The sequence below is a fragment of the Varanus komodoensis genome, unplaced genomic scaffold (genome assembly GCF_004798865.1).
Source record: "Varanus komodoensis strain SLA01 unplaced genomic scaffold, ASM479886v1 scaffold1, whole genome shotgun sequence".
Classification (NCBI taxonomy): Eukaryota; Metazoa; Chordata; class Lepidosauria; order Squamata; family Varanidae; genus Varanus; species Varanus komodoensis.
The window spans coordinates 134214273-134239196 of NW_025335268.1; the positions used below are offsets into that span (position 1 = coordinate 134214273).

Consider the following 24924-nt stretch of genomic DNA (forward strand, 5'->3'; position numbering starts at 1 on the left):
CAACCATTAGCTTCAGTGAGTTTGTATTCTTCCTCTGCAACAAAGAACATTATTCTGCTTATTAATGATCTATCTCACAGAGTAACTGTAAGGATGAACTATGTGATTATTACATTGTGTTATATTCAAATCAAACCTATTTCCCAAGAGGTTAAAGGTGCAACATACACGGAATGCTCCCTTTAATATAACAGGAACTTAATGACTTAGGTTAGGCTGAGAGTTCAACACTCAGTGAACTTCATGATTGGTTATGGCTTTGAACTCAGTGACTAAAATGGTGGGGTGCTGGTTAGATCTCCAGGCTTACCTGTTTCTTGACACTCTCTTTGCATCATTGGCCTGCTTTAAATGATGCCCTTGCCTTGTTCCCAGTCCTGAACAGGCAACTGACTGCTACACAGAATTCAAGTGTTGCCTTGAATGCAATGTAGATGAACTTATTTGGGGGCTCTGTTCCTGGAGCTAGCTGTAGCCATGTCTCTGGAACTAACTTCCATCATAAGAAACACATCAATGAAGCTTTGGGTGCTTTCTCATGGATCTGGTAGATTAGTTGAAGGCTTGAAGATGGCTCCCTCCAATTAGAAAGCCATTTGAGCCATTTCCATAGATCATAGCCGGAGATGATCTAAAATGCATTATTCTGCTGACAACTGATAATGGTGAATTAAGATTAAGTCCATTGTTATATGCCAGAAGGCTTCTGGGTGACGTGTGAACAGTGAAGCAACACTTTTATGTCTCACAGATCAACGTGCCAGCCATTTGTACTTAACAGGATTGTTTATTTCAGCACTGGCATTGGGGGGGGGGGTAGGTGGATAAGTGGGCCCATAAAGAAGCAGTACATATATTGAACTCTGGATCTCTTAAAAGTTTAATTCAACCATTTGCCTTTCCAGACTTTTATATCTATATCTATATCTATATCTGTATCTGTATCTGTATCTGTATCTGTATCTGTATCTATATATCTTTCTGTTCTTCTATTTGTAACATATACTTAAGCTAAAGTCATATGCCTGTGCTTTCTTCTCTTTCCTTGTCTTTGCTTATTTGTTTTCTGCTTCAGGCAGCTCCCTCTCTGTCTTTCCTGCTAATTCAGTACTGCTGACCTCAATGGGTTGTGAGAGTGTTGTTGATTTTCCTGTTTCTTTATTTGCTTGCTTTGGAAGGGCATCAACAAACTTGTTACTAACCTGCACCATGTTCTAAGCCTTGGGCTAGTCGGCTGGCAGCCAGTGTTACAAGGTAATGTACAGCTTAGTAGCTCCAGAATTCATATTGTTAAATATTGTAAAAAGGAGAACAAGGTTACATCATGTACATACATATGCATTGACTGTGCTCATTATCTGGACTGCTGCACAGTTTCCTATTCTCTGTAACCCAAGTCATTTCAATGAGATTCTAGAGTTGGCCTGGCTGTTATATTACCAGCTTCGTATCACTTGAAAGTGAGATGATGGATTGATGTATGACATCATGATTTCCCACATTTCTATATTCCTATGCAGTAAAGCTTATGATTAGTGTATTCCTGAAAACTTAAACAGAATTTTCATTAGGTAGAAAACTTTATAGTCTTTATAGTTTTCATACATCACATAACTGTGATGAACTTGCTTTTTTGTAGTCCAATGAAATCTGGTTTATTTTGCTGTACAGGTTTCATAAGTCATCCTTTCTGGAATTGCAAGTCTTGGCCTTCTGATGCAATGTCTGCCTGGATTTCCCAGGAGGCTTGCTAAACAGTCCCATGAGCCATCAGGCTGCAACTAGAGAGAGACTTATCATCGCATGGTACGCTTGGTTTTTCCAAACTTAAGTTCAGTTTATCTTGACCTTTGAGATTGTCTACAGCCTCAAGTTTGGTTTGTTATCAATGTGATGATTTTTTAAAAAAAGAATCAGCATTTTTCTATACATTTATTTTAATGCATGCAACTTTCCCACATATGCACGTTTCTTGCAAGTACTTTTCCTAATATAATGCATTTCTGAATATTTCTTCCCTAAAATAAATACTGCTGTATGCATTTTATTTATTTATTTCATTCCATTTCTATGCTGCCCCATAACCCAAAGGTTCTCTGGGTGGTTTACAGTGCTAAACCATAATAAAAACATACATAAATTACAATGAAAGAGTTATTAATGGTAGAACAATAAAATGGTAGGAACACACAATAAAATATACTCACACACACCAATAAACACAACCAATAAATTTACCCAAATTAAATTAATAATCAATTAATTAAGAATCCGTAACAAAATATTAAAATTTTAAATTAATTAGTTGAAAATGTGTTTTTAAAAAATTCACCTGGTGCCTAAAAGAAGAAGAGCCAGCCCTATATTCCTGGGAAGTGAATTCCATAGTCTAGGCACTACTGCTGAGGATGCCCTCCTCCTAGTCCTTTCCCCTTTGATCTCACCAAAGGAGGGCTCTTGGAGGAGGATTTCTGAAGTGAACAGGTAGGAATGTATGGGGAGAGGTGCTTCCTCGGTTACGCTGGTCCCAAGCCATTTAGGACTTCATATGTCAAAGACAACACTTTGAATTGGGCCCAGACTGAAACAGGGAGCCAATGCAGCTGATGGAGGACTGGCATAATATGTTCTCACCAGTCAGTCCTTATAAGCAGCCACGCTGCCCTGTTCTGTATTAGTTTACTGTCTGGACTGTTTTCAAAGGTAGCCCCACGTATAGTGCATTGCAGCAATCCAGGTGAGAGGTTACCAGTGCATGGGTCTCTGTGGCAAGGCTCTGCTCATCCAAGTGCCATTGTAGCTCAGAAATCATCTGAAGCTGACAGGGGCCACTCTTGGCCACCAAGTCTACCTGAGAAATGAAGGAGAGCTTGGGATCCAGGAGCACCCCTAAGCTACCCTCTCGTTTAGGGTGAGTGCAACCCTGTCCAGGGTGGGTTGGAGTGTGGGAGTGCCCACCAACAGGAACTCCATCTTATATGGATTCAGCTTCCAATTTATGGTTGGAGAACTCCACTGCAAACTTCAGGAGTGTTCAGAAGGATAACTGAGTTTGGGTTGTGCAGCTGTTTGAAAGTGCAAAAATGTGAATTGAAGAAGTTAACCCCCTAAGTCTAGCTGCAAGTGAATAATAAACAGCAGTGGAGTTGCGGGCATTAGAACAAGTGGAACAGCAAAAGTCCTACATTCAGGGGCAGTGTGGTTTTCTCAGGCAAATTCTGACATCCCAAAATCATAGTTAAGAACTCGATTTGACCAAGCAGACGGGTCTCTTCCACTGCAAGTTTCAACTTCCTACAGGGAAGTGGCAAAAATATCTATTGTATGGAGAAGTATGGAGAATTGCAAGCATGAGATAATGCATGGATTTGCACAATGCAACAAGCCACAGGGGTTTCTTGAGCAAGATGGTCTGTTGTGTCATCAGAAGTCATGGTATTTCGGCATGGTACATTTGGTTTTTAGAAACCATGATCAGAAACAATGGTGTGTTCTGTGGTTTCCATGTGTCATTCCATGGATTCTCAGACTGTCCGAACCCGGCATTATGGTTTCCATGGTGCTGGAATGCAGCTACCTCAGGGTCCCCTGGAAAGAGTGACAGCTGCTGCAGGAGCTGCTCAAGCCATCCAGTGTGGGATTGAATTTCAGGAGTGGTGGCTGATAGGATATATGACAACAGTGGGAGAACTGATCAAGAAGGATAGAAACCACACTCTTCTCCCTCTCACTCATTTCCATCAGCCTGAATGGTAAAGGAAATGCTGTTGGAAAGGAATTGCACAGGTGAGCATACAAAGAGGAATGACACAGGAAGAGTCCAAGCAGAAGGAAATGGGGGACCAGAAACTCACTGTAAGCCATTCGTTTAGTTGCAACCTTTGGAATGATTCTTAAGGGCAGCCCAGGATTAACAAAATATATCAACTGGTGGTGGTGTTGGAAGAGAATAATATTTTCTTCTGTAAGAGAAATGGTTGCTGTGATTTTGTTTCATTTCGTTTCGTTTTGTCTTCTAAACAGAGTTGTGAGTCGCAGAACAGAGATTGCGCCAAACCTGAACATTCTCTTATCAAAACCTCTCTTCTGTTAGGGCACCATTGAAAGGAAAGCTTAAATTTGTTCTAAGGCAAAATGTATAGCGATATGTTTTCCTTTCAATATTTCCCCATTTCAGGCTAGAGAACAGAACAAGGTTTTCGGGAAATGTTCCTATAGAGGGGTCTCCAAACTGCTTTCATGTTATAAAATAAAGTGGTGGCATGCCTTGATGTTAAAAGTTCTGTAAGTCAAAGAGAGCAGCTTTCTAGTGGGGTGCTTTTGCCACTATACCTTTGCACCAACTATCAAGGAGGCAGGAGCCCAAAACTTGAAAATGGGAGGAGGGTTGATCTGAATTTATATTGTGGCCTTTCCCACAAACTCTTTTGGCCCAGGATTGCTGTGCCACCTTGTCACCTGCTTTCGCTATGCATAATACTTTCTTTCAGTGTTAGATACCATGCTCTACAGATTTCAAAGCCACCTCTTGCCTTTTATTTGGGGAGGAAGTTTCCCTCTTTCTCCTGCTCCTTCTCCTTCTCTGCAAATTATACATTCTAAGATCCTCCTATTCATTTTTTTCCTCCCTCTCCTTCTGGGGCTCCATTAGAAATTCAATTCCTGGCAGCTAAGAAAAATAGTTTAATAGAGATCTAGTTTAGTCTGAAAAGTCATTTAGTAATCAAGCTGTTAAATATATTTCTCAGACCACAAGAGCCTTGACTTCACTCGAGAGCACTATCCTATCGGTGTTTTTTTATTAGAACATCATTTTAAAATCACTGTGAAAGGCCTCTCTTCTCAACTTGACTGAAGAAAACCTTACAAATGTGATCTATCCAACACCCTGATGAAGTTAACATGTTATTCGCCTCTAAAGAGAAACTTACAATTGGGCAACAGAGTATATACTTTAAGAATATCAAATTGTCTAATACTTAATTCAATTACTGTTCAGGTTTAGGGAAGGCCTTTTGTATATTCATAGGATCTGCCTGCACACCTAATGCCCAACTCCAGGGCTTTGGTCACCCCATGACAATTCAGTTGTGGCATTGTAGCATTAGAATCCTTCTAATTCCACCTTTTATTTCCTACTGAAGATGCCCATTAATAGTTCTTACACACTTTATGCATATCTCTCCTCTATGTACACAATTTCCATATTCAGATATGGAAATCAAAAATATCAAAAATATGGTTACATTCACAGGAGAGAGAAACTGCCTGTCCCTCTCCACTCTGACCTTGAACTCCCAGGTATCCAGCCCTATCCAGAAATAGACTATTGCAAAGAACGTTAGGTGGGTTCATCCATGAAAAGTATGATGCTGAATGTTTGGCATCAACAATGGTAGGGATGGGAGGCTGTGGACTCTCTCACACTGGAGGCATTCAAGATGCAGCTGAACAGCCACCTGTCAGGGAGGCTTTCACTGAGAATCCTGCACTGAGCAGGGAGTTGGACTCTTTCAACCCTACCATTCCATGATTACAAAAATGTTAATTAAAAGTGCAATTAAATCCACTTTGAACTGTTGGTCATTGTCGATCAAATTTTTAGGCTTTACATATGTGAAAGACCATTCCTGAGATCAGTTGTGAAAAGATGTTTGGATGCCCAGTTCAGAACATTTGACTGATCTGGCACAGGAAAACACATTCTCTTTATAGCTGCAAGGTTATATTAGTGATTCACCCTGGAAACTACTTTGAGCTTGAACCTCATTATATGATGTTTAATATAATGCAATTCAAGGCTCCTTTCTTTAGATTTTCTTGCCAGTGACCAGAGGAAAGCATTTTATTTCCCTCTATTTTGTGTCCTAGTCATATAGGGGTTTATTCATATAAAATGCTTATGAAATGCATTATTGCTGAACAGTATAATTTTACTGATCATAGATTGAGCTTTTAATATAGTGTTATAAAACAAACTATCAATCTAAAGTAAAAGTGGTTAAACTTGTAATAATAGATTAGTGAGTCATTTTATTTTACTCACAAGAAAAGTTGAATCTTTGTGCTAATATTGCAACATGTTTCAAAATGAGTGCATCACATTTTTCTCTTCTTCTTATGTTTAGAAACTGCTATTTAATATTCATGATGCTATTAAATGATTATTAGATGGCCATTCATTCATTATTCACTATTAATCTATTATTATTTGATTCACTTTTTCGTAATTAGTTTCCACATTTTAATTTAAGTACTCCAATTATTCAGTCCCTACCCCCCCACACACACACTTAGATATCCATTCATTTAAGATTCAATCTCAAGAATGTTCTGTATGCTTAACCAGAGCATTTTTTTAAGCTGGACAGACTTAAGCAGGATGAACCCCCCCCACCCCCGAATTGAGTCCCTAATGTTTTCTATTGGTTATTTCCCCCCCTTACTTCAATACAAAGGTAATTGTCTAATTATTCATATCCAAGCAGCAGGGCAATCAAATTATCAATTCAGCTTAGATTGTGTTAATTTTGCTCTTTCATTTGAACTAACCTCAGTAAAAGTTGTGTTAATCAACACAGATGCAAATTAATGAAAGAAAATAATTTTGCTAGTCTACTAAGTTAAAGGAATCAAATGAAGATAAATAATTGTATTGGTATAAGACCAAATTTGAAGATCAGTTAAAAGAAACTTGTTCTTCTGGTTAGATGCAGGGGTGTTACAGTTTTAGTTTTTAATTCTGAATTGCTACTGCATACTTTTGAGTTAGCATTATACTACCAGTTTACTGCCACTGGAATATTTGACTCTACTGCTTTAGCACATATTTAGAAAGGACTATGACTTATTATGGAGCAAGTAAATTACATGCAGATTTCCCATGTGCAGTCCTTAGTATCCTTGGAGTACCACTGCCAATCATTATAAGCAATATAGAGATAGATGGACCAATGGGCATATTTCAGCTTCCTGTGTTCTCTAGGGGAACCATGCCCACCCAGTCCTAGATAGAAATTTGTGAGTAGAACTGTCGATCTTAAAGAGCAGCACTGTTCATTTTCATTCATAGAGGCAAAAATTAGACTCTAGTCCAGCCCATCCAATCCAAGGTCCTTTAATCCTCCAGGCAAGCATGGAGATAAATCCCTGCTGTTATCTCTGATCAGTGATTCGATCTAATGGTGGAGATAACACTCACTGGCAAGCAGCACACAGAGAGCTTTGCATACCTTGCATTGTTCCCAGTGGGGGAAGACATGACACAGATGAAGTCGGTCCAGCCTAGGTGCCAGCTGAAGGGATGTTCCTCCCTCTTATGCTCTAACAAGCTCAAGCAATGCTGAGACAACCACTAGACACTTGGCTAGAGTGTCAGAGAAGCCAACAGCAATGGTGCTAGGCGGCCAGACCCTCTCATTAGGCTGGTCTTCTAGCAAGGTAATCCAAGGCAAAATGGTCAAAGCTGAGGCTGAGTTTGAATGGTCAAACTAAGAGGCATCTGCTATCTACAGGAGTAATGTTCACATCAGCTGAAAAGAATGGATATTTCTACTGGTTATGGTGTCAAAAACTCCTGAAGGGCATCTATGGGACAGCAGTGGTGGATCAAGATATCACTGGTGGAAGATCTTTCACAGACGATGGCAGCAATGCTTAAGCTTGCACTAGTCAGCTGAGCAGAAGAAGGCAATGGTAAGCTACCATTGAAACGAGATAGTGCCCAAATGGAGACTTTCTGAACAGAAGGCACTCAACCAACTACTGGGGAACAGCAAAGGACACATATGAACAGTGCTGACACAACTAGATTAAAGCTCTCTCTCTCTCTCTCTCTCTCTCTCTCTCTATATATATATATATATATATATATATATATATATATATATATATATATTTGTTTCATGAACAGAGCTGAAGGGAAATTCTGATGCTGTACAATATTTAAAATGAAACATGGAATATGAGAAGTATGGATAAAGGCAAACTGAAAACCATATAGCAATAAATGGAATGGATATATATCATGATACTTGGCATGAGTGAACAAAGTTTGACTGGAATGGTACACAGTCAGACAAACACAGAAGGTTTTATTCTGAAAATGACAAACTCAAAACAAATGGAGTGCCTGTAATACTGGGACAAAATGTAGCACAAACAATAAGGAGCTCTAACACACAGTCTAAAAACATCCATCAGAATTCCTGGAAAACCTATCAACATATAACCATCACTCAACAACAAAGGTTAAAAAAATAAGAAAATGTGAAGTTTTATGTAAGCATCTAAGAAGAAATTGACAAGACATGCTGATAATCATGGGAGACTGGAACATAGAGATAGGAAACAAAGCAGAATGGGAGCTATGGGAGAATTTGGCTTAAGGGCAGAAACAAAACAGGAAAACATGTCATAGAATTCCTTACTGAAAATACATAAGGCAAATGATCAGATGACTGTACATATGGGCATCACCAGATGGCCAAGAGAGAAATCAAATAAACTGTAATTGCAAGTAGGAAATGGAGAAACTATATTCTCACTGCCAAACAAGACCAGGAGCAGATTGTGCTGTTGACTGACCATGAACTATTAATACCAAAAAATCAGAGTAAAGTAGAAAAAGGTTACTAACAGAAGTATCATGCCAAAATAGAAACATAGAAACAGAGTGAGTCATAAGGGGTTCCTGGTCATCTAGTCCGACCCTCCGACTCCAGCCGGTTCCACTCATGACATGCCTACCAACTTAAATAATATAAGGAATTTGAGGAATTTGAAATCCAGATAAAGATCACATTTGATTACTGAACTGTGTACTCAAACCAAAGATGTAATTAGGGAAGAATGTCAGAAACATTACTCTTAGCAGGGGAAAAACCCATCAGAATTGGTAAAGACAGACAAGAAGGGGAATGGAAATAGGGTAAGAATCATGAATAGTACTTTCATACAACTACCATGTAGAGGCAAAAAGAACTATTACAATGCCAGGGCAAAGAAATAGAAGAGAATAACAAAATATGAAATACAAGAGCCTATTGTCAGGAGATCCAAGAGAAGGGAAATTCAAATCAAGATCAGGAATGGTAAAAGACCAACAGAGGAACATACTGTCCTGGATAAAATAAGAAGTGGGGGGAAACAATATACTGAAGAATTATAGAGAAGAAATAAAAGGATGACAGAATCCTTTGAAGAAGAATTCTATGAGAATGAACTTGCAGTATTAGAAAGTAAAATGAAAGCTGCTCTCAGAGCTTGGACAGAATAAAGCACCCAGAGTAGAAAAGATGCCAATAGAACTACTCCAAACTGCAGATAATAACTTGATTCAACAAAAATAAGCCAACAAATATGGAAGACAAACTAATGGATCCCAGATTTAAAATGTTCAATATACAATTCAATTCCCAAGAAAGGAATACAGCAAGTATAGGACCGTTGCAGTAATTCCCCATACATGATGTTTAAGGTGTTGCAACAAATAACTTTACCTTATATGGAGCAAGAAATGCCTGGAATTCAAGCTGGATTCTGAAAAGAAAGAGGCACTTGAAATTATATTGCAAATATATGTTCTCTACAGGAGTGCATCAAACAATTTCAGAAGTTAGGTCTGTACTTTATAGACTACAGCAAAGCCTTTAAAGGTGTAGATCATGAAAAGCTAAGGATAGTCCTGAAAGAAATGAGTGTACCTCAGCATGATGTGTAACCTGTCCCATTGAAAAGAAGGTACTGTTAGAATATTGAGAATCAGAATGGAAATTGGTAGATATATTACTCATTTAAGATAAGCAGATGAGACCATATTGCAGAAATGAACTGAAAAGTCTCCCAAAAAATTAAAGAAGAAAGTGCAAAAGTGCAACTGGACATTTTAAAAATGTGACCACAGGAGAATTACGTCATGTCACTGTCAAGAATGAAAAAATTAAAATTATGAAAAAATTTGTATACCATCATCACTCATTAATTCAAAGGAAGATTGCATTCAAGAGATTTGAAGAATACCAAGACTTGGAAGAGCAGCAATGAAGGAATTAGAGAAGATTATCAAGTGCAAAGAGTTTCATTGGAGACCAAGATCATCCACACTATTATATTCAGAATTACTATATATGAGTGTGAAAACTGGACAGTGAAGAAAGCTAATAGGAAAAATGATGTATCTGAAGCATAATGCTAAAGGAGAGTTTTGTGCATATCTTGGAGCATCAAAAGGGCAAACAAGTGAGTCTGAGATCAAATCAATTCAGAGATTTCCCTGCAGGGAAAAATGATGAAACTGAAGCTGCCACATTTTGGGCATATTGAGAAAAGGCAAGACTCACTGAAAAAGTTGAAGCCAGAAGAAGAGAAAAATCAAATATGCAATACATTGATTTTATAAGCAACAGCCTTGAATGTACTCTTGTAAAGCCCTACTGAGCAGGGCTGTGAAGGACAAGACATTTTGAAGAGCTTTCATTCATAGGCTTACCATAATTGCAACTGAATGGCCACTGTGATAAAGGCACAGAGGTGAAGAACACCACTTCTCAGGCAGTTGTGCAAATGGGCTTCCATTTAATTGGTATGTCCAGACATACCACAAGTTAGAATTCATGACTATCAAAAAAGTGATTCTGAGCTAGTAAAATCCATGACAGTAAAATCCTTATTTCCCCCTACCTATTGATTATTTGTACATGTCAGACCTTTATCAGACCACTACAAATATTCATAAAGGATCCTTATGAATTGGTGTGTGATAAGTAGTAACATATGATGATGACGACGACGAAGAAGGCATATTTGTCGCCACTTTAATATATGGATATAGCTGTCTCTTAATAACCAGGGGTCAAATTCTCAAATAAGTGATAATTAGGAAAGAGGGAAGGAAGGAAGGAAGGAAAGAAAGAAACCAAGCCAAATCTGAAAGATTAATGATCCAAACAACAGTCATCACTGTCACTACCCAACCAAACACAAACCAAACCACCACTTGGTTCTGGACAGTTGCTACTCTTGGACCCAATATTCAAAATTCCTTCAGTATTCAGTGTCAACAGTATGGTCCTTAAAAAGCACACTGACCCCAGTGATCTAAGCAAATTACAGTAACACTACTGAGGACAATACAAGAAGACTGTAATGTAAATCACAATGATTTGCTGTATTATTTGTCTAGAAGCACACAATTTTCTTTTAACAGTATTTCTTTCTTTTCAGATTATATGTGATCACAGGTACTATTTTAAGTAGGCAAAGTGGTATTTTTGTTAAAAGAGAAGGATGAAGGTGTGAATATTGCTGCTGATGACAAAATAAACTGTGCCTACAAGTGCTTAAAAACGATTTGAATGATCCCATAGGTCATGGTTTTGGGACATTTAATTTTGCTGCATTTAATGCTATGTTGTTCGAAGTTCTGAAAGTGGCACATGCAAATAACTCAAATAGAAGTAAATGTAAATCTCTTTCCTAATGTCTAATATAAGACATTGTTGCTGCATGATAATGAATTATAACGTTGGTAAGAAAAGTCAGGTTAGCTCATTACCTGTTGAGTTAGTTTTCCACAACAGCAAGTGTTACTTCAGATTGAATTGTTCAGTCATAGATAATTTCATGTGTAATTGTAAAATAGTCTTGTTGCAGCTTTGCTGTAGTATACTGCCTGGAGAATCTATCTGAACTACTTGACAGTTTTCAAATATAAAAATAAATAAATAAAACTAGATTGGAGTGGTAGGAAAAAGGAATAGAATGAACGTACTAAAAGCTAAGCCCTCTTAAGCAATAGGCAACTTCCAAGAAATCATCTTCAAGTCAAAGTGTACAGGATAAAAATATACTTCTCAAGATAATGGTGTAGTGCAATAATTTGAGCTGAATAACCTTTCTCTGCAATTGAGGTACCATAAATTTACATACAAGTCTTTTCTGCATGTGCTAGATTTACAATACAGCACAGACCTGTGAAACTAGTATAACAATGCTCTAATTCCCACAACATCTGAAGATTTCTGCATCACCGATAAGTTGCATGCTTGAATGGCCTTTTACAGAAAGTGATGCTGGCTAGGAAGGGCTTTGGGGCAGATACTCAAGGCCGCTCTCAACACAATGAGGAAGAACTCAAAATGTCTGACCCAGCAGATTTCAAAGTAAGAACACAGCCCTGTTGCATATGTAGACAGGACAATTCCTGTATAGCTGGCTGCAGCATTCGGGAAACTGTAGCACTTTTTTCTGTCCAAACCTCATGATCTTGGGGGGTGGGGGATCTGGATACTATATAATATATTACTATACTTACATATTACTAAGTACATGTTGCATGTAGTGTATACATGTACACAGGCAATCTCAGAAAATTAAACACTTTGGGTATATCTAGGGAAGGGAACTTTCCACATGAAAGCACTTTAAGCAAGCCTCACATCCACTGGAAAGCACTCGCCTGACCCAATTCACACGAGCCTTTCTGTGTTGAACAGAATGATTCAGTGCAATGGAGTTTACATCAATTTTCTGGGAATTGTGCTTCAAGTCATAAGTCATAATATCAACCGAGGACAAGGCAGAACCACATGGGAAAAACTGGACTGGATTGAAAAAATGAGAAATGGAGATATTTGTCCATCTGTATTCAAGTGCTGCTGTTGTCCATTTCAACTGAAGGATCTTTCCCCCTTCCCTTCTCAAGCTTTAAAACTATAATTTTGCTTGAACCACTTTGTAGATGTTAAAAGGAGGTCCACCCACTCTTGAACAAAATTTAATTAACTCATTCACTTTCATGGATGAAGTCTTATTGAGTTCAGTGATGCTACAACTGCTTAAACAGAGAATCATCTTATGAAGTTGGTCCTGTTACTAATTAACTCATACACTCGTTAATCCTATGAGGTGGTGGACAGACTTTATTATGTATGGCAGTTACCCAGTAAATGAGATTGATCCAAAGCTTGATTCAGGCCTAATTAGTCTTAATTCAAGCCTGACTTGAACTAGAAGTATCAATGTAGACAAATGTCCATTTGACCTCTGGGATCATACCGGCACATGCCCACTGATTCCCACTTGATTCCAAGCCAAAGAAAGAAGGTATCTTCAGCACAAATGTGGATTTCCATTAACAGGACTGCTCTTGCTTCTTTGCTGGAGTGTGGATGGCTAACCACCTGCATTGTTACCTAGTCATCCCACCTTTGCACCATCACCAGTTTGCAAGAAATCATCTGAGGACAGGCTATTGCACTGTGAAAGCTTAAACTGGTCTTGGTCTAGGCAGTACAAGAGGAGGACAAGTATCCAGCAGCTCCATGTCACACAAGCTGCTCTAAAGGAAGAGCGAGATGTACATGGAATAAACACAATCAAGCAGGAGCTTAAGAGAGAGGAAATGTTCCAGTTAAAATCCAAAGCCATTTTTTAAAAAGAGCATATCAGATAGTGAGTGAGATACATGTCTATCTGCTGCTTTCTTTCTGGGTTTATAACCCACACATTTAATAATAGATTGTTCCCCATTCTTTGTTGCAGGAGGGAGGAAAGCCCCCTCCGCTCATTATGGCTTGTGTTGCTCCACCTGTCACTTGGACTTACCAACAGGCACTGTGATGTGCAGTAGCTTTCCTTCAGCCTTTTCCACAAAAGACAAGAAGGTGCTGAGGTGCTGTTAGGGCTAATTAGAAGGAAGTCAATTACCAGGAATTTTTCCCCAGAGGGTTAAAAATGTAGTCACGTCAACTGCCTTTTGTTTTATTTTCAGATTTACTGAGAGCAATATTTAATGTTCACGCCTACAAAGGGAAGTTTCAGTGTTTACTGATGAGGAATGACTTTTTGTTTTCAAAAACATTGATTACAGAAAGATTCTGTCCTCAAATCACATCTGCAAGGATCAGATTGCTAATATAGGGCTTATGCCAGCAGGATTAAAAGTTAGGCCAGTGCAATGCATATACATTGCTACTGTTGTATCAGAAGTATTTATTTATTTATTAAATTTGTATGAAGGCCATTAGCATAATGCAGCATCAGCAGTCTGACCCTACAGAAAGGACACATAGGGGATGTCAGGGTGTCCTGAGAGGGAGCAGAGAACTGTTAAAATGCTTTTATCAGAATCAGTGAAAAACCCAGATGGATGGCCACCTTCCCCTATATACCGCTTCCCCCCATACAATATCAGATGATGGATTTTGACTGACTCAGGAGCCCATCACAGAACACCACCAAGAGTATTTAAGCTCCAACAGGGAACCAAGCTTGAGATGCAAGTACCACTTTGTCTAGAGCACACATGTGAGCATGTGATGATGGGACACTTTCTCTGGAGCCAAGGGCTAGGATATGGCAGGCTGAGGCTGTTTGTCATACAGACAGATATTCTCAGCACTCTAGTCCTCTCTCTCTTCTGGCGCTGGGGATGCATGACTGACCAATAAGCAAGGGAGAAGGTGGGGAGACTGGACCCATGCCTCAGCCCCTGATTCTTGGTCCTCTGCCATACCTACTGAACATGCTGGAAAATAGACTGGGGAGAGACCCAGACATCCATGACCACAACTTTCTGCACAGTTCATACAGGAAAGCCAATGGGAAGCAGCAGCACCTCTCCTTTTCAACACTTCTCCTTTTGCATGAGCCGTTTCTCCTTGTGAGACCAGAGCCGGGGAATGTTCAGCAGAGCAAATGGTTGCAGCTCCTTAAAAGGGTGAATTGACATTGTCATAAGGACATGATCTGCCCACCAGATCACTCTTAAAGAAAAATATTATTTTAAACATTTGATTATCTGTAGAGTGTAATCTCTTTGATAGCTGTCAATATTTAACCAATAGTCTTTTATTTGGAAGGGAATTCATTGATCGTCTGACCCTAACATGAGCTGATACAAGAGCACCACTACCACAACATCCCTGATAGGTGACCCTCCAATCTCTGCTTAAAAACCTTAAACAATTGGAAGACCACCACTCTTGAGGGAGTCTGGTCCAACAACAGCTTGAACTATCAGTAACTTTTTCCTACTCTTTAGGCAAAATCTTATTTTTTTGTAATTTGAACCTCTTGGTTTGAATCCTATCCCCCATCCATGACCTTCTAGTTATTGATTGCATAAGTATTCAGCCTGTAAAAAAGTATCTTGGACAAGATCCTTGAACAGATATAATTTCTCTACATTGCAGTTTTGATAAATTATACCAATTATCAGTAAAGCAGCAATGGGATTGGGATTTGGATGTACATCATGTCTTTCAGTGGGTTAGCATCTTACCTTTTGTGCTCGCCGCTTGTCAGCTCTTTGATTCTGGTGGTAAATCCGGCTGAAGTTGGAAACAATAACTGGGACAGGAAGAGCAATTACAAGCACACCACTGAGTGAACAAATGGAGCCAAATATCTTGCCAGCAATCGTCTTGGGCACCATATCTCCATAACTGTTGTAAAAGACAGACAAAGTAGGATGGCAATATTAGGATGAAGCACATCATATGTAAATATTGGCAAATTTAATCAGCTAGAAGTTAAAATCAAAGGACGTATATGTTTGTACACCATGAGAAGTAATTCCAAAAGTGTCCCTGGATTTTGTGGGACAGCCTATTGGATACTGCAGGGGAGACAGAGGGAGCTGGAAACCTTGCTGCATCTACTTTAAACTCATAGTATCATCCTTTGGCGTCCAACTTCACCAGTTTATGGTGGGAAGTACTTACATAAGCAACAGCCTGCTTCATCAGATGCTCCATTTAACACTTTTGCAGAATAACCCCTGTGGCCCAGTGCATAAAAACAATCTAGAGCTCCATAAAAATGACAGATGATATTTCAGCCAAAGTCTGTGTAGTTTACATTCATAACAATTTCACGTTGATGGATGAGTTGTTTAAGCTTTATCTGTTTTTTTTCTTCTGAGTTATCCTTGGCCTTGTTTCAAGCAAAACTGAGTTGACTTCAGAGTTTGCAGCAAATTCTCTAGTTTCGTGAGTTCTAAAACAGGAAGCCCAAGGACACTCAGTGGATCTATTTTTCCCCACCTTGGCACAGGGTTCAGGGCCAGCCCTAGACATTATCCAAATGCCTCTCACAACACACTTTGAGTAGTACTCACCTGGTTCAAAACAAACCTAGTGGAGCATGCAAATGAATCTGTAAATACATCTCATTTCTACCTCCAGGCAACTGTTCCCATACTTGTTAATAGTTCACTGTAACTGATTTAATGGTATCTTCATTATGCATTAAGCAATTGAGACTATTCATAATACAAAAAATAAACCAAGAAAAATGAACAATAAGGAAACAGGGGTCAGTTGCAGCATAAAACTCCCCGTGCACCTCACATCAAATCTCCAAAGGCAACATGCCTTAGAACATGCCAATAAGTAAAGCAAAGATGTTCCTTGGGGTAACCATGTTAGTTTGTTGCAGCAAAATCAACAAGAAATCTTCTGGCATCTTAAAGACTAAATTTATCTTGGCATAAATTTTCATGGCCACTGTCCACTTCATTATCTGCAATACATGCTAAATCTAAAACAATTTTGAAATAAATCAATGTTGAGACATCCATCAGACTAGCACAAGAAACGGCATACTGAAAGCTATAGAGTCTTGCTTGATACAAATCTGAGTGCTTTTCTTTCCCTTTTTATCCCAGGTATCTAGGCAAACTTCCTGCAGGTTCTCCAAGTGTGTCTGGTGGTTGCTGAGGACTCTTCCCAGGCTATGACAAGAGTAGGGGTCCTGCTGCTACCAAACAGGAAGTGATACTGTCAAGCAGGGTGCCCCCATGCTAATAATAGCCAATGTATATAAAAAGGAACAGAGAACTGGAGCCATCATATATCCACAACTCTGGCAAGGTGCTGTCTGTCAGATGGCATAGAACTGTGTTCAGTTCAGTGCTGCTAAGTATAGTATTCTCTGCTTGCCAGTCTATGTAAAAAAATGAATGAGTCAGGTGCAACCCAAATTATATTCCTGTGCATTCTTAAATGTGATAGAATAGAACAACATTTGCTCAATGCTTAGTTTTGGTGCAAGATATTGTCCAGCATGCCCACTCATGTCAAAAATAGACAATCAGTTTAGAAATGAAACGGAATTGGGAAATCTACCTAACATTAAGCTATGGCCCATCTAAAACATATACTCACATCTCCAGGATAAAATTCTCCATGAGATGGCACAGCATTATGTCCAGTTCATTCATTCGTTCGTTCGTTCATCCATCCATCCTTCCATTTTGTATGCCACTACATTGGCCCACTACTGGACTCTTTCAACTTCAAGCTTGCTCTGGATGCAAGACACCTTAAAGCATTTGTAGTGCGTCAAAGATTTTTGTGGGATGCACACTTCAGGTTCCTGATTCATTTCCACTCATACTGGCTATTAATGGGATGGGCACACATTGCTTGACTGAATCCCAACAAGACATTGGGCTGGATGTGATTCTAATGCCAATAGCTATTAATCTCAACAAGTGTTAATGTCGATACAGCAAAAAAAAATGTGCAAGATATGCAAGGTGTTCTGTGCTGAAAATTCATCCCACACTTTTGATCATTCTTACTCAATGTGATAGAAAAGAAGGTGCTTTAAAAATGTTCAAAGTAGAAGAAAAATTCGGAGCCAGGCTCATGGGTGTGGTTCAGAGATCTTAAGCTTACTTTACTTGTAAGGTGGCCAAAGTGGGTGTGTCAGTCTGCTCTGTTTGCTTGCACAATCATTTGTCAGACAGCCTGAGATGATTGCCCTTGCTCCCCAGTTCCCAAACTTGAAGCTGAGGAGAAGAAAAATATTGCATGAGGCAACTCCTTGTCCAGGGGACTTGTTCAAAACAGGAAGCAGTGGAGGCTGCTGGGTCATGGAGAGATGCCTGACAGAAAGAAACAATCTAAACAACTCACTCAGCCATCTTGCAGTGATAAGATGCACTAAAATGGTGGGGGTGACCCAAACAAAAGTCTTAGGAAAACAGAAATACACTGAGAATCTGTTGGAGAATTTTTCCTTTCCCTGGAAAATTTTAGGAAAATTATCCTCCTTCAATTTCTCTGCCCACAAATATTGGAGTATTCTGAGGTGCCATGCATTGGGCAGCTATGTTTAGAGTATTAGATGTCCCCTCCTGGTTATGGTGTTGAAAGAGTGACTCACCTTACTATTATTATTACTATTAATTTCGGTAACTATAAAACTATAGAAAAAGGACCCTTTTTGACACCATAGAAACAGAGACATTACATTGTCAGCTGACTTTTACTATTCAGCTATTCCCAACATCAACTGGTGATGGAGGAAAATTTCTGGTTTGTATTGATCTGGATATGGCAATGTTTAATATGTTGTTTCTTAAGCTAGTTGGACTGTAAACCCACCCCCACCCCCAATAATTTAATACATGTATTTTACATTTCAAATTGTTTTTACTGGAGTAAATTCCAGTCCATGATGACAGTGCATAATATTGTAGACTATAAATTATTGTCTAATCTTCAACAATGCATTAAATAGTTGGAACTATCCAGTACTAAATAAGTAAAAACAGAAAAGAAAGAAGACACAATGGGAAAATGATGGTTAAAGTAAATTAAGGCAAATCTTGAATTAAATCTCAACTTGCCTTATAACATATAGAAGTAATATTGCCTCTGTACAGGTGTTTTATATTTTTCCAGGAAAAGTTCCTTTCCTTGTTATTCCCCTACATCTCTTAATAACTTTGACATTGTCAGAATCATTTTCCTAACCCAATATTTTCAAATATAATAGGAAAAATGTAGCATGCATAAGATCATTTGAGTCAAATTGGCTATGGCTTCTAATATAACACCTTTGTTAGACTGCTGATATGTGGACTGCTCATTTTAGTGTCTACTTGTTGTGTATGGGTGCAGTGGGAATTCTGTTCAGTATCATTTTGTTCCCTACTGAACTTTGTTAAACAATGCATGTGTAGATTAAATTAAGTCGGCACTTGTTTCTGTTCATTATCCAAACAAAAACCAGAAGACTTCCCCACTCCCAAAAGTGTACGTATTGAAAGAGTGATGAAACATGGAGCAATTGCAACGCTGAAATTTGCATCAGAATGAGGGTTTCACAGGAAGTAGGAGCTTTTCCTAAACAAGATAGAAGGAAACCATGAGATCACCCTGAAGGGGGTGGGGTACTGAGGGCATCTTGTGCAAGAATACTACAGAAGTTGCCCTCAGGTGCTGCAGTGGTGTTTAGATCTTGCCTCCGTGTTTTGTGTACCTTCTACATTTTCCGTCTTCTCTTTCATTTATTTGTATCCCTCCTCAATTTGTCAACTTTCCTTTTTCTTTCTCCTGTAACTTCTCTTTCCATTCCCCCTTCCAAACACTTCTCTATGCCCCCTTTTTCATTTTCTTTAGTTGAATTTGTCTTCCATTTTTATGGTTGACTGTCGCTCTCCTTCTCAGGTGGATTCCATCCTTTCCTAACTTCTCACCTTCTGCTTATCTCTTGTTCTGGCTGTTATCTTTACAGTAAAACATGATAATGTGGTGCAAGCCAATGAGGCTGCCCATAACTTTCCAAACTGGAGGATTATGGACATCCTATGAAGGGCAGGAGGATTAAGCAATTATATGGTCAATTTCAGCCATATGTAGTACTTTGGGGTGAGAGGAAAGGGGGCTGAGGTGCTGCCACAATATATTGTATGTTGGGGTGCCAGTCTCTTCCTTTTCCTCCATCTTCAGAATCCTCCCAAAAGCACTACTTCAAGGTGTTGTTTTGATCATAGAGAAACAGCCAGTGAGATTCTTTCCACACCAATGACAAGGAAAGGCTTGGGGTCTCCAGCTATGAGATTGGAACAATTTTCTGACATAACTGCACATTCAAAAAGTCCTGTGGCCTCTGAGATGCTGTCCAATTGCCATAGAATGGCTCTGTTATGAATATTTTTGGTGGTGACTTGGACCTGAAGCAGTTATTCTCACTGACACAGGGATCAATTACACTAATTATTATACTGCTTGGCCATTCCCTGTGGACAAACAACTCTTGAGAGTTTTCTTAAAGAGCACATCACAGAAGGAAACTCTGTCTTGTTCAGAACGTTGCTTGCTTGGCTCAAACATTGGTTCTCTGTTTGGCTTCTGCAAACTTCAACAAGGTCTGGACAATAGATTGAGAAGTACAGGGGAATAATTTCATATAAGCATCTTCAGACATAGTAATAGGGCTGCAGCCTTTGGTGAGTCCTCCTGGACCATCAGTCCCTGTCCTCACTGAACAATGATGGAGTTTTGTTTCCAAGCAACACGAAATAAAGTGTCCAACACCTGCCTTATTCTCCCCTCGCCTTCATGTGTCAATCAAGTGAAGCTGTTCTATGCGCAGAAAGGACAAATAGCTCACTGAGCTGGTTTTGCCCCGGACATTCTGTGGCTCATTGCCTCAGTGTCCACACAATGCAATTTGTTGTCTACACAGGGGAGAGTTACTTGGGTAAAACCTTTCATATGGAGCCTTCCCTTACATAGATGGTCATGTGCAATGCATGGATTTTGATGTGTAGAATGAGCCTGAAGCATCCCGGTTCATCGGGTTCATGATGGAACATTTCACTGAGACTCATCCTGTAATTTCATTGTCATTGTTACCTTTGTTTTGCACAAAGTTTATGTATACTGCTCTGGGATACTTTATGGATCAAGGAGCAGACAAAAACATCTCACAATGAAAACAAATGGAGGATCAGTTAATCCTTTCTCCCAACATTGACTGCAAATCAACTGCACAGCATTCTGACAAAGTCCTACAAATGCAAAATCAACAGAGAGTCATCTGGCACCTTAAAGTTGAACAAATTTAATATAACTTAAGGCAAGTTGGTCTCTCAAGTGCCACAAAACTCGTTGTTGTTTTTGCTGCAACAGATTAGAATTTGCACCACATGCTATAAATTGAAATCGTCAAATTCTCCTTTTCAATATCATATTGAAAAGGAGATTTCAGTTATTCTCATTTTCATAGCAGATAGATCGCTTGTCTTGGGCTTGGTCAAAATAGCAGCTTTATGCTTTTTTAATGGTATGCTACTCGATCTTGTTTGAACAACTCCTTAACTGGTGCGCAAATATTGATTCAGATGTTGGAACTGGGTCAGTGTTAATCTGCATTGGCAAACATTGGCTAGTTGTCTTAAAGACTTGCACAAGGACTTCTACTCAGCTGTCCAATGGTCAGATCAGCTAGATTGAGGGCCAATTTACATAGCCTTTAAGCACTCAGCCAAGTGCTTAATTTTTATCCAAGCTTATCCATTCTGTTAGTAAGTTACGTATGTGTAGCAAAACCTTCATCCACTGGCACCATCAGGAGCAGAAATCATGTTCAGCATATCACTGCTAAGCCTTCTTTCCATCACTTTGATATTGTATGCCAGCATCTCCCAGTCCCCATCCAAGGTTAAGAGGACAAAGTCCAGTGGATTTTTCATTTGACTCACCCAGCCAAATTTAATCAGGATTTTTTTCCCTTTTAACATGCCACCCAATGATGAAAAAGAAAGTTTATTTCCTGACTTTTTAAAAATCAATTCATCATTTAGTCAAGAAACCAGCTGCTTTTCTGTTTAACTCAGTTAAGTGGAAACCAGGTAGGCATCCTCTTTTACAAAGACTGTCTTCTATGCTGAAGGCATCCACTGTTTGAAGGGCTGTCAAGTGTACAGAAGGAGAGAACGATGCTAGTCAGTAGCCATACTCAACCTGTGATGCCCATGCATTCCCATTCTACCTGGCTGTCCTGAAGCAATGGATATATTGTTGAAGGGCTGGGAATGTCTGAGAAGGTGAGAATAGTATTTTCCAGAGTGCAAAATAGTGATTGAGACATTCACTGCAAAGACATATCTGATGGAAGATTTGTGATGTCCATGCAATAGATGCTTAAAAAATCTCAATTATTGCCCTCAATCACTATCCTTGAATTATTTAAATAAAACATCTGGAAAGAACAAAATAGATGAATAAGGTAAAGATATTATCTTACTATTCTCTTTGCAGCCTAACGGTTGTTTTCAAAAAGGGAGCTATGGATTTGCTTTTGAAGGTGCCACACTGAACTATGAACCCTCATAGCCTAAGGTCACACACATATATTATGGAACCCAAGGTGATTATAGTGTCAACAGATGGTACCTGGTTATGATTCATAATCCCCCAAAGATGTACTATGCTACAGCAGCCTCATGACTGATGGGCCAGTCAGCTAGAATTAAGAGGTCCAATCATCTGTGCTGCATTATGGGGCGATGTGTCATGCTCAACTGTAAATCAGAATTCAGAATCCCAATTACCTTAGCTGTGATATGGCACTTGGTAAGCCAGGGCAGTCAATCATACTTGTTAGTCCCTAGCAGTTGCTGCCTGTATGTTTCATTAAACAGCAACAGACAGAGTTCTCTTTATAGTACTAGCAAGGAGACCTCGACTGAAGCATGGAACACTTATTCCAAGTAGCCTAAAGGAAAGCATGAAAATACTGAGTATTGCTATTGCAGTACACAAACAGTGTAAAACAAGCACCAAGGTAGTCATGCTTCCTGATGGCATTATTTTTTCCAACATGGCTTTGAAAGGAATGAAGGACAAGGGCACAAAACAGCAGGAAGTTCTCTTGCACAAGCCATAATGAAATGAATGAAAGCTGCACAATTAAAGGTAAAGACATGAAAACGGGAGAATACTACATTGTCTTGTTACCTGTTCTGGGAGCCATTTGCACTTGAACAGCTCCAAGTGTAAAATACTATGCTATCAAGGAAGAGCTTTATGTTTTGGATTTGGAACCCTTTGAATTTCTCATGGTTTACTAGCATTCAGTAGAGAAGCTTTTTACCATTTTACTAGTTTTTAACTGTAAGGGCCAAAGCAAGATGTTAACTCTGAGAGTCTAGCTTCAACATGCATGCAGTCAGAGCACTAGATGTGCAACCATCACAAGTGCGGAAGAAACCAGTTACTTCTGCATGAAACTGAAAAAGTGGAGAAGAAAGGACCCAGATCTCCAAGCTGAGTCACTCCAGAACCTTCCTCAGTGGAAGCTAAGGGTGACATGCACTTCCAAATGATTACACAATCTAGCCAAGATAGTACTTGCTGTTGTCTGCTTGCTGCTTCTTTTAAGTGGAAGGCTGGCAGTGCCAATATCAAATAAAACTGTTTCGAATATTGTTCAGCTCCAAGAAGTTGTGCTCCCTTGTCTCCAAAGGAAGGGTTGGTATGACTTGGTAACCCAAGTACCAAGTGAGTGCATGCATCTCCCCCCCCCCTCTCTCTCTCATATTTTGAGTTCTGTAAATGCTTCATCAATTGGTAGAGGAAACCCAATCTTTTCACATGGAAGCCTTTTGCCTGGATTTCTTAAAAGCAGGGATGTTGACTCTCTTGTCTGAATGCCAAATTCCATTTTGGAGAAGCTCTCATGGGCCATACTGCAGTAGTGGCAAGAGGGCCAAAGGCAAAAGGGGCAGGGCCAAACCTCAAAAATATCCTGTTTTAGCTGAAGGTTGTTGCTGCTGCCCAAGCCTTAAGGAGAGGTGTGTTAACCTAGTTGAAAGGGGGAAAACCTGCACATAAGGCAGGTTCACACCAAAACATGGAAGAAAGGAATTGGCCAGGGAAAAGGAGAAAGGGCTTCTGGGGAATCCCAGAGGGCCAGATTGGGACCCCCAGGTGGGCAGTTATTGACCCATAAGCTGATTTGAAGTCAATGCACCAAAGGCTCATGAAGTAGCTGTGATCAATAGAAACGTAACAGTGGGGTTAGGTAATCGTTTTGGCCCCATAAGCTATGCAGTGCACTAAGAATCACTCACCCCCTCTCTCATGCATATATACAAACTGATAACAATATTTTCCCTCCCAGTCTCATACACAGCACCTTTTTGCATGCTGACAGACAAACACAATTTCCTGAAGAGACAGACAAACACATCTGCTTCCCCTTCCTATCTCAGGGCATCGGGATAAGGCAATTTAAGCTTGCTGTCTCTCATAGGGTTCAGACAATGCCATAACTCAAACTCAATGCTTCAGTATTGGTAGAATATGAATTGTCATTTAACCACAGTTTGTTCTAGAAATGTGAATTATTGTGTTTTCTGAATCTAGCTACAATAACAAACCATGGCTTGTTAAGTACAAGCAACACAGTTTCAACCCAATAACAAACCATGTTTCCTCTTCATGAGTTGTTCAGAGTAAACATAGTAACATTGCAACCCATAGTTCAAGAACAACCTGCAGTTCAATAAAAACCAAAATTAATCCCCTGTGTGTGTGAATATCATGTTGTCCAAATCCCATCCCCGTGAGCTGGGATCTCATTGCACTGCCTCATCCATGCTGCCCAGCTGATTGGCACTGGGAACTGAGGGCATAATCACTGGTTTTTGCCAGTGCTACCATCTTGTATGAAAGGATATGCAATTTAAATGGGGGAAGAGAGTATGCACGGATGACTTTCTCCATGCAGTGCCTTTTGCTTTTAAATCATAGATTATTCAGCCTGCCAAACAGGCTGAAAAGAATTTGGAAGTGCTTGGAAGGATGGCTCACACAGAGTCTTTATGTTTGTGTTTTCCTTAGACACTACCAGGATTATTTTTAATGGACAGAAAATTATTCCCCATAGTGAAGAATTATTGCAGAACTGGTGAATGAAAGGAAACAAGTGGCCAATAAAGAAAGTAAAAGAAAATGCCAGCTCCATAGCAAGTATAATGAGAACAGAATTTGTGGTGAACACCAAGGAATGGAATCATTATTTTACTGGAATTATCAGCTCAGGGTAGTCTGGACAGCTACAATGCCCATAGAATTTTTAGAAGCCTTCATCCATCCATCATTGATATATATCTCAGGA

General features: G+C 39.4%; 1 protein-coding gene across 2 annotated transcripts in view; it reads right to left on the reverse strand.

Annotated features, from left to right (window-relative positions):
• KCND3 (potassium voltage-gated channel subfamily D member 3) overlaps positions 1-24924 on the reverse strand; it is a 299025-nt gene that overhangs the window by 57341 nt on the left and 216760 nt on the right. For both annotated transcript variants that reach the window (XM_044451627.1, XM_044451622.1), the window contains exon 2: positions 15284-15446. In XM_044451627.1, coding sequence (XP_044307562.1) covers positions 15284-15446 — 163 coding nt within the window. The remainder of the gene's footprint in view (positions 1-15283; positions 15447-24924) is intronic.